The sequence below is a fragment of the Anoplophora glabripennis genome, unplaced genomic scaffold (assembly GCF_000390285.2).
Source record: "Anoplophora glabripennis isolate ALB-LARVAE unplaced genomic scaffold, Agla_2.0 scaffold518, whole genome shotgun sequence".
Taxonomy (NCBI): domain Eukaryota; kingdom Metazoa; phylum Arthropoda; class Insecta; order Coleoptera; family Cerambycidae; genus Anoplophora; species Anoplophora glabripennis.
In genome coordinates this window covers 263,308-273,467 of record NW_019416607.1, presented here as the reverse complement: position 1 = coordinate 273,467, position 10,160 = coordinate 263,308, and the positions used below count along the sequence as shown (strand labels likewise).

At 30.9% G+C, this 10,160-nt stretch overlaps 2 protein-coding genes across 6 annotated transcripts; one reads left to right on the top strand and one right to left on the bottom strand.

Annotated features, from left to right (window-relative positions):
* Nucleotides 1–340: 340 nt before the first annotated feature.
* On the top strand, nt 341–7,312 carry LOC108912425 (heat shock factor protein). Of its 4 annotated transcripts, none has more exons than XM_018717645.1 (10): nt 341–614; nt 731–839; nt 2,771–2,895; nt 2,949–3,161; nt 3,289–3,519; nt 3,577–3,711; nt 3,770–4,071; nt 4,469–4,598; nt 5,387–5,459; nt 6,099–7,312. In XM_018717645.1, the coding sequence occupies exons 1-10, from the start codon at nt 498–500 to the stop codon at nt 6,305–6,307; spliced, it is 1,644 nt and encodes a 547-aa protein (XP_018573161.1). In that variant the 5' UTR covers nt 341–497; the 3' UTR covers nt 6,308–7,312. The 4 variants fall into 4 exon arrangements, with proteins under 4 accessions (XP_018573161.1, XP_018573160.1, XP_018573162.1 ...); XM_018717644.1 differs by having other exon boundaries at nt 3,767–4,071; XM_018717646.1 differs by having other exon boundaries at nt 3,577–3,714; nt 3,767–4,071; nt 4,496–4,598.
* A 41-nt stretch (nt 7,313–7,353) lies between these two features.
* Nucleotides 7,354–9,291, bottom strand: LOC108912408 (RCC1-like G exchanging factor-like protein). Of its 2 annotated transcripts, none has more exons than XM_018717612.1 (7): nt 9,072–9,291; nt 8,850–9,013; nt 8,404–8,798; nt 8,178–8,350; nt 7,967–8,128; nt 7,516–7,781; nt 7,354–7,466 (listed from the first exon to the last, which is right to left on the bottom strand). In XM_018717612.1, the coding sequence occupies exons 1-7, from the start codon at nt 9,271–9,273 to the stop codon at nt 7,389–7,391; spliced, it is 1,440 nt and encodes a 479-aa protein (XP_018573128.1). In that variant the 5' UTR covers nt 9,274–9,291; the 3' UTR covers nt 7,354–7,388. The 2 variants fall into 2 exon arrangements, with proteins under 2 accessions (XP_018573128.1, XP_018573129.1); XM_018717613.1 differs by having other exon boundaries at nt 7,522–7,781.
* Between the last annotated feature and the right edge of the window lie 869 nt (nt 9,292–10,160).

Sequence of the window (10,160 nt, the reverse complement as noted above, 5' to 3'; positions counted from 1 at the left end):
AGTATTTTTTTTATTATTTTATTAGTTACTCCAACAATTTCAATTTGTGCAATCATATCATATTAATTTAACAATTGCTGTAAAAGAAAATTGTACCTATCTGGTTATTTTAGGTAAAAAAAATCTTGAACTAATCAGTTACCGTGTTATAAGTTGTATTTTATTTATCTGAGATCCTAGCTCATCTCAACTATTTTGAATGCCGATTGTTGAATCAGTCTCCTAAACTTAAACACATAGTTTTACTCCAAGAGCACAATAGATGTCTCTGACGGTCACATTTTTAACGTTGACAATAATCTATAAGCAACCTCTTATTTGTTTTGTCTATGGTCACTACTCTACAACACGTAGTTATGTTAAAAGAAATGCAAGATGGTGGTGTGTTTTGATTTAGACATAAGACTAATATAATTTACGAAATATTGTAAAATGTGAAATTTAGGACACGTAATTCTGAATCATTATTTGTCCAGTTGTGAAACATACTTTTTCGAATGCCTATCAACATGCAGCCTTTAGGTGAAAACACCGCAAATATTCCAGCCTTTTTAGGTAAATTATGGAAAATGGTAAATGACCCAGCTACGGATCATTTGATTTGTTGGAGTCCGGTAAGCGTTTTCCACTAAATTAATTACCTTTATAATATTTTATATTATACATATTATGTATTGTTGGTGGTTTTTTTTCAACATTTTTATCTCATACCTTAAATTTTTGTTTTTAGGCTGGAAACAGTTTTATTATTCAAAATCAAGCGCAGTTTTGGTATGAATTATTACCTCTCTACTACAAACATAACAATATGAGTAGTTTCGTACGACAATTAAATATGTGTAAGTAATTGAATGTCCTGACCTAACCAAAACAAATTTCTTCCATAATGGTGCATTTAAATACAAAAATACTCCTGTGAGAATATTTATTTGAAATGACAAAGTTAATCTTGACGATTAAGTTAGAGACCAAAAAAATATATATATTGGGGATGTCGTCAAGTGGTAGTTGAAGGAAAACTCTTTTTTAACTTAAACCAAGCTTTTGATAATTATTTATTATCTTTTTCAAGGTTAAAATGGCTAAAATGTACAACAAAATATTAATATATTGAAATAATTACATAAAAAAAAAATATATATATAACGTTCCCCTAATGTACATGTGGGACCCCAAAAAAGTACCCAGTCATTTTGTATTTTAACTTTCACCTTGTAGGTATATTGTGATCAAATTTTGGCATAGTTATATTCCTAATAAGTAAGACTATGATTTGGTGCTAAAACTGTTTTATATTACACATATTTTTCCAAAATTTTGACGTTTTATAAACTCTGAACAACTTTCTGTTAAAAACGTATTGTATTCTATTCTCTAAATTAATGGTTTTTGAATTAAATAAGTTTTTGATACAATACCAAAAACAAATTAGAACAAGTTTTTTTTATTATTTCATGCATTTAGTTAGTTAGTATATAACTTTGCCCAAATCCAAAAAGGTGGTTTATAGACGAAGATAAACATTTATAAATTAAATAAAAGTAAGAAATATATCAGTTGAACGAGCCTTAAAAGTATTCATTGAATATTATAAAATATATTATGTAGTGTAATAGATTTTTAATTTTTAATGCACATTTTAAATAAAGTTAAGTCTGGCCAGTTAGCAGTTTTAGACCTTTATACTTTTATATAAGAGTCCCTTTCTGCATATGATCTGTTTATTTATAATACACTGCGCCAAAATTTTGTCAAAATATATAAGGTGGTTTCAAAGTTGTCTCCATTTACAGGAACATCAGAAAGAAAAATACGGGAATTGCTAGTTATTTCAATCTTCCCTATTCCAAAATTTGCTCCCAAGAGATTAGTCAATACTTACCGGACACACTGAATGAATAAATGTGTAAATTTTTAAACAAAAAACGTTTGTTTTGAAGGTCGAAAATTAATTCTAACATCACACAGTCTAATATAAATGTTACCACATCCATACAAATTTACAAAAGGTGAAGTTTAGAAGTTTTGAAGGATTAAATATTCTTAGATTTTTCTCAAAATATGGAATAACTTTGTTGAACTGATTCAATCAAGTAATTCTTTAGTTTTCCCTTTATAATTATATAGACTTTTATCAGAACTTATGGAAACTGAAGAATTGGGTTATCGCCTTCCAAAATTATTAAATAGTAACTTTTACTAGCAAATTCTATTGTAAGCATCTGATTTCAATTCATTGATAGTGGTTTAATTAAATTTTTAATATGGGGTATTTTAATGTTATATAACATTTGAATGTGTTGTAAAGATTTTACTTTATATATTACCTGTATTATTTTAGAAAAAAATAATAATGGCATTTTATTTATCTCGGTAGATATTTCCAAATCCATATATTTTTTGAATATGCCAGGGACTGATAATCAACTAAAAACCAACCAAGTGGATGAGAACGTGTTGGGTTTTAGATAGATTAAGTCGAAACGCAACAAAAACTGTAACATATAAAACTGCATGTAGGACTCAAAAATGTCATGGCTAGCATAGAACTGTTCTTTCATTATCTCTAGCTGCGATGATAAAGGAATTCATTTAAATAAAATGGGGGGTCCAAATATTGAGTCATGACATGTACAATCCACAAGCAAATGTATGCAATTTTATTAGCTAGTAAAAGTAAGGGCTTAAGTAAATTGGATCATATAATCATATCCTTAAAACTAATGTTGAACATATCAGGCCAAATGAGTATTATATTAATTTGTTACAGATGGTTTTCATAAAATGTCAACCGTTGAGAATGGTACAATGGATGCAGATAAAGATGAAAATCAATTTTATCATCCTTATTTCCAGAAGGACCAACCTGAAATCCTCGTAAACATCAAACGGAAGGTCTATTATAATAAAATTAGTTTTGACAAAGTAATTTACCAATTAATTTCTAGGTCACTGCTTCAAAATCTGCTGAAAACAATGTACAAAATGTTTTAAAGCATGATGATATTGCTAAGGTTATAACGGATGTGAAACAACTTAAGACTCGGCAATCTAGTGTCGATTCACAACTTTCTGCTATGAAACAGGAAAATGCTGTTTTATGGAGAGAACTTGCTATGTTGAGACAGAAACACATTAAACAACAACAGATCGTCAATAAGGTAAAGCCAAACTACAATAAATGATTTTTATTTGTACTGAAAAAATTATTCTTTTTATTATTTATTATTATTATTATTATTTTTCTTTAGTAGAAATGTCAAGTAAAATGGTTTAAAAAATTTTTAGTTGATACAATTTTTGGTCACATTAGTACAACCTTCAACTGCATCTAGAATGGGTGTTGGGGTTAAAAGGCGAATGCCTTTAATGCTGCATGAGAGCCCTGCTAAAAAGTCGAAATCAAAAAAACCTGTAAGATCCGATTTAGATGGAGGCCCAACTATTCACGAATTAGACAGTGAAATTGAAATCTCTCCTGAGGAATTACTAGAACATGAAATTGAAGATCAACCAGTCGTGAGTACAATTACCTATTTAATATTATGATTACGTTTATCTTTAACGTGTTCTCAGGTAGCAAGCCCTGTAAGAAACGTGTCTACATCACCACAATCTGGCGATGGTAAATTTCAATCTGGATCTGTATCCTCGCCAGCAGAAGGAACGGGCGAAACGATTTCAGAAAATTTTTGGGATAAACCTGAGTTTGTAGTAAGTGTTCCGATTTAACAGTACGTGTAATTTTAAGTTTTAATTTTGATAGGAGATTACCCAAATAAATCCTGAAGAACTTATATCTGACAATGAACTAACTGAAGAAAACTTAACCGATTTACAGTCCAATACAAGTCAATCGAATGAAAAAGTTTTTTTAAATCCAACAGCAAGAGACACTCTTTTGACAAACTTGGTAAATGGAAGTTACAATTCCAATATTTTAAATGGGAAAAACTCTAAAAAGACTAGTAACAATACCACAAGTAACGCATCTGCTGTGTTGACAGATATAAATACAGGAAACAATACGGACATGACGGTTGCTACAAGAGATTATAAAATTAACTCTGGGTATGTAATTTATTAAAGGAATTTTCAGTTATTGTTTAAGGGTGAGTTAACGGTTAGATTTAAAATAAATTAGGATACAGGTCATGTTGTATATATGAAATACATATGTCCTTAATACATACTGCACTGCTGTCACATTTCAGCTAACTAATATTTCCGTTTCTGTAATTCACCTTAAACGAGTATTTTCATAATTATTTGGCCACGTGCTCCAAAATGAAAAGCATTACCTTGGGGTCCATCTCTTATTTACCTGGAAATTCAGGCTTTCAAAACATCCAAACGAAACTGCTCGATGATTTTTCATTTACAGGAACATAATCAAAATTAGATTTTTAGTCTTATAGGAGCAGTATTTGTATGTATAATAATGTTTAACATTTAATGATGACGTTAGTACACTTGGTACTAATGAATGTTGTAGGGAAGATTTAGATTTACATTTGGAAAGTACCCAGAGTGAGATTGACCAACTAAAAGATATACTTCATGGTTGCAACAGTTTGGATGCTAATGCACTTCTTGGAGTAAGTCGACAGCTTTACAAACTTTTTTGTTTATGATTGTGCTTTTAAAACAGTTTTAAAATAATGTCTGACCTGAGGGGTAAATACAAAAAAATATTATTTTTGTTCTATATTGTTTCAGTAATATACAGGGCGAATCCCAACAAGTGGAAAAAAGAATCAATAGCTCGGAAGTAAATCAAAATTATTTTGTTTGTGTAATAAGGTCATTAAATTGCATTTTTCAGATAATCTGTTTCGCTCTAAAACTTTTACATCGGTAAAAATTATTTGAATTTTGTATCTGATCTTGAAAAATACCATAATGTAGAAATATAATAAACAAATTTCTACATTTAACTAAAAATATTGTTGGATTTTGACAGATAAATTTGCTCGAATAATCTAAGTGAATTGAATTTCAATTTTATTTTATTCAAACTAATCGTATTCGGCCTGATTCGCCGTTAAAGTTTCAAATAACATTCTACAGTTAGTTCTCAAGTTCCAATTTAAAACACGCATGTATTTTTAATGATTTTTTCTGATCTATTAATGTTGATGCGGCAATTCTGTCCACCAATGTCCACCAATGGTGGAAAATTAAGATAACTAGCTACGTATGTGTATTGCAGCTGCCGTGCTATTTACGCTGTCATGTACGTCACCATAATTCCCCTGCAGTTTACCCTTCGGTCTGACCAACTAACAAAGCAAAAGAATACATATTTTTATTTTAATTTAGACTTCATGCATCACATTATCGTATTATGAAATTTTAAAGTATCTAACAAAAGGATTTCTTTTAGCTTTTCAATGATGATCAACCAAGTTATGGACTTTCCGTTAACCAAAATAGAGATGATTTAAATTCTCCCACAGGTTAGTGAGAATTTTGATTAAATTGAAAACATGATACTTCTCACATAAATATAAATCTTTATTGCAATAATATTCACAGATTAATATTATAAGTCGTATTTTAAACAGTTAATATAAATGTTAAGTAGATCGTGATATTGTTGCTGTAGACAGTTAGAGGCTTACATCGCATTTCCTCAACTTTAATTGTCAGAACCCTGATATTGATTTCAGTTGTTGTTCAGTTCAGTCAGATTCAGTCAGTTGTTGTTGGTCTTCCCTAGTGGTGACTTTGCCATGACTGATTGAAGATGCCCACACTGAAGAATAGCTGCTAAACATTTGGAAGCATTGCATGTGACCAGTTACAGAATCCACAACGGAACGTTTCAGGGGACAACCCTTACAGCCTACACCAAGAACTTAAATCAATATTAGGGCGGGGCAAGGGGCTTTGATTGGGGGGGGGTTCGGCCCAAGAACAAGCACTGGTTAAAGATTCCTAGCTAAGGCTAAGGAAATGCATTGTAAGTCTGTAAGTGGCAGCAACTTGGTACACAGGGCGCGGCATAGAACAACCCCAAAAACCATGATACTTTAAATATGTAAATACATATTAATTTTTTTAACCAAAAAATAACTTGTTTTCAAATACCAAAGGGAGTCAACTGATTTCAACGGATCCTATGGTGTCTGGCACAGAATTAGCAACTTGCGGAAATAACTTGATAGATTTCAACGAGCTCTTTGATGATTCTATTGACGGACAGGATGCCGCTCCGACTTCAATAGATTCCAGTTCCACCGTCAATACACCGCTTATAATTAAAAGTGAACCTTTATTTCCCACATTTGACAAAGAAATTTAATATATATTTTTATACAAATAAGTACATAAGTACGTATTTAACTAATGGGTGTGGGTGTATTGAAATATTCACCCTCACAATGTTTTTTCCTTTACTTTTGCAATTCTATATATATATATATATCATTTGTTTCTCAGAATGAAAAAGAATATTCTATTTTATAATATATGTATAGCTTGTATGAATTCCATTTTATTGCAGTAAATTGACAAATCAGTTTTATTCCCAAGCTAAAGATGATTTTTACGAGATTGTAGCTTTTAATTGTATTTAACATATGCATTATATTTAGTTTCTTAAACATAATTGAAGAACATTAGCAATAGTTAGTATCTAACTGCATCAGTATCAGGATTAGAATATAAGGATAATTCTTAATTTTGTTTGTTTTGGAAATGGGTATTAAAATTGAATTTTATTAAACATAATACATTGTTCTATAATGTTTTTATTCCCATTTATTGGTTGTATTAAACACTGGTTACTGTTGAATATGGGAACAATATAACTTGATTTAGTGGCAGCTGTGCGTTGCTTATTCATATATTGTTTAATTTGACGTGAAACAAGCATGTAACTTATATTCTAATTCTGATTTTTCACTATGTAGATACCAGTTTTTTTTTTTTATAAAAATGAATATTAACAAACAATGTAACACAATTTGTTACGGAATAAGTTCACTTTGATATTATTACGTATGTTCTGATAGTCTGCAGCTTTTTGCGAATTTGTTTTATCATCTTTTCTGTGTGCAAGAAAAAAACCAGGGATTTAGAGATACTTTGATATTGTATAAGTGACTCAAAACTGTATATATTTTTTTGCTGCTATTGTCTCCGTATTTCCTTCCATTTACCACCAGTGGCATATTGTATAAATGTGAATTTCGTCTCGTATTTTAGTTAATACAATTTTAGTCAAGGTTGCCGGTGATATAAACATGTTTATATATTTTTAAATGTAAATACTGTTAATTCTAAATATATTGGCATATTATTATTATAAAAAGTAATTTTATTACGACGGTGACAAAAAAAAAATGCTAAACAAAAAAAATCATATTTATTTTTACGTTTTATTATATATATGGCTTACATATTGTTACCGAGTGATCTGCACCACAAAAAATTTCATCAACGTGGCCCCCCAAAGACACCTAAAAAAAAGATATGTCTAATTGTTACGATATAATGGTAAAATATTACCTTTACCTTAAGTGGAAAATATTGATCTTTATCTCCTCCCAATCCAAGGCAGCCATGTTTATTCCTACCCCAAGCAAATAAATCTCCCCCATTTGTTACTGCTACAGCATAATTTAAACCACAGACAACTTTTTGTACAATATTATTGGGCTGGAAATCATTAAGGCCAAATAACGTTTCTGGAATTTTTATGGGTAATTTCGATTGTTGTATGTTAGGTCCAACACCTAATAAACCGTATCCCCAGGAGTAGACATGTCCTTGTTCTTAAAAAGTGTTTAAAGTTCAAAATATAGGTTTAAAGTTCAAAATATAGCCAGGAACGGTACAAATTCCACTGAATCCATAACAATTTAAATGTTAAATTATTAATTACATCACTTGCATAAATTTTTTAAATCTTTATAGATACATAACGATAACAATTCCCAAATGTTATTAGCAGACTTACCGTTTACGACAATGCATAGTGTTCCACTACTCGCAATGCTTGTGATTTTACCAATTTTTTTTAACATATCTATATAGGAAGGCACGGACAATTGTTGATCACCACCCGGTAATGTAATTTGATTATATTCAGTGTTGCCCCAACCGAAAACATCTCCCTTATCTAAAAAAATTATCTGTTAAAAAATATTGATTACTATATTTAATGTTACCATTTAAAGCTAAAGTGAAGTCAGCTTTACACGCTAGCTTTACAATTTTCTCATTTTCAATATCTCCTTTAACTCTCGTAAACTGTTCGACATTATCAAAATGATTCAATCCCGTTTGACCATCGGCACCCCATCCGCATGAATATACATTACCATCTTCTGTTAAAGCTAAACTAAGAACATGTACAATAAGTGTCAAACTACTGTTGGAATATTTAAACTGTACCTATGATCTTGTCCACATTCTATATCGACAATGTTTTTGCCTTCTAATTTTGAAATATGATGAATGTAATTACTCATAGAATAGTCTTCATTTGGTATAACCTTTCTTCCGCACTGCCCATAGGAATTGTTGCCTAGTGTAAAAATGCCTTCATCTGTTAAAACAACACTGTGAGCTCTACCTGCGGCCAATTTCAAAATTTTTGTTTTTTCAGGGTTTAAAAATGGCAACGGAATTGGTTGGGGACGGAAGATTATTCCTAAAGGTTTATATTGCCTTACTTCATGGTAACCTATTTGTGAGTCGGTGTTGATGCCCGTTCCGTATATTTTAATATTTGTGTCACTATTCACACCGTAAATTGTAAATCCGAATCCACAGGCAGCCGATACAACCTATGAAGGAGATATTGGGGATTGTAAACATTATTCAAATATAATAAATACTTCAAATTGTTCGCCAAATGTGATACGTCTTGGGAAACTCAAACATCGTATTATATCTTTGTTTTTATTGTTTTCAACATATGGCACACCTAAAGCACCGGTTTCTAGATTTCCCCAGGCGAAAACTCTTCTATAATTCTTTTTACTAACAGTGTACTGAAAAACTATAAACAAAACTTTCAGTGTTAAGGTTACCTTTGACATGCAACGAACGATGATTACCTGGCAGTTTCTCTACATGTTTTGGATCAACAGGATATTTTCGGCCTTTTTTACTTATATATCTTTTACTGCATGTAGATAGCACACTTTTTATTCTCGAAAATTTCATATTTGACCACATACCACTCCACGGAATTGACAGTATGAGTATACTATAAATAAATTGAATATTGGTGAATATCTGACTTGTAGCACAGCTCATACAGCTTCGCAACTGTCTTGGCGGGCACGGTTAGCGTCGATTCCGCCGCGCAGCATTTATGCCCCGCCTTCCAGCAGAAAAGACGGCTTTGGCGTTCGTTCAGGCGAGTAGCGACAACGGGTACTAAGAATTGCAATCATAGGCGTGGGTATAATTTCGTTGATTTATTTTTATTTTATATATTAATGAAAATGAAGATAGACCTTATTTGGACAATTATAAATGCCAAACGATAACTTTGTTGAGCTCATTTGTAACACTGAAAAGATATTTCAAGATAATTTTGAACAATTATCCACAAAAAATAACATTTGTAGCACATTTCTTGAATTAATTAAAAGACTACCTTTTAGTCATCCGTGTCATTCTTTTCCGAGAGAATTTGTACTTAGGTTATATTTAAGGGTTAGAATTTATTATACGTTATAAACTATTAACCAAAATTTTAGGAATATTTAAAAAATAAACTTATAATAATGGAGAAATCTGTAATGATTATATTTTTAATACTATATATTATGTTATTAAATTTTTTTGTATATTATATTGTAGGTATGTTTTATAATACAGGGTGATTCACAACTTATCCAAAAAAAAATGGGAATAGATGCGGCATGAGAAATGGAGTCAATATTGAAAAAAAATTGTAAAATCCTTATAGTTTCTGAGAAAAAAAATTATTGAAGTTATAGCACATTAAACCACTACACAGCTGGACAACTGTAGTCTCTAGCATCATTCGCCACGTGGCCTCATCGACTCCGAATACTGAATTCGGATTTTGCAATCGTCGTTGCAAATGGAGCAGAAATATACCGCGTTTTTCTCAATTTCGCGTTGAGAGGAGAAAAACGCGTGCATAAAAGAGGTCTTAGTTGTCATGTCAC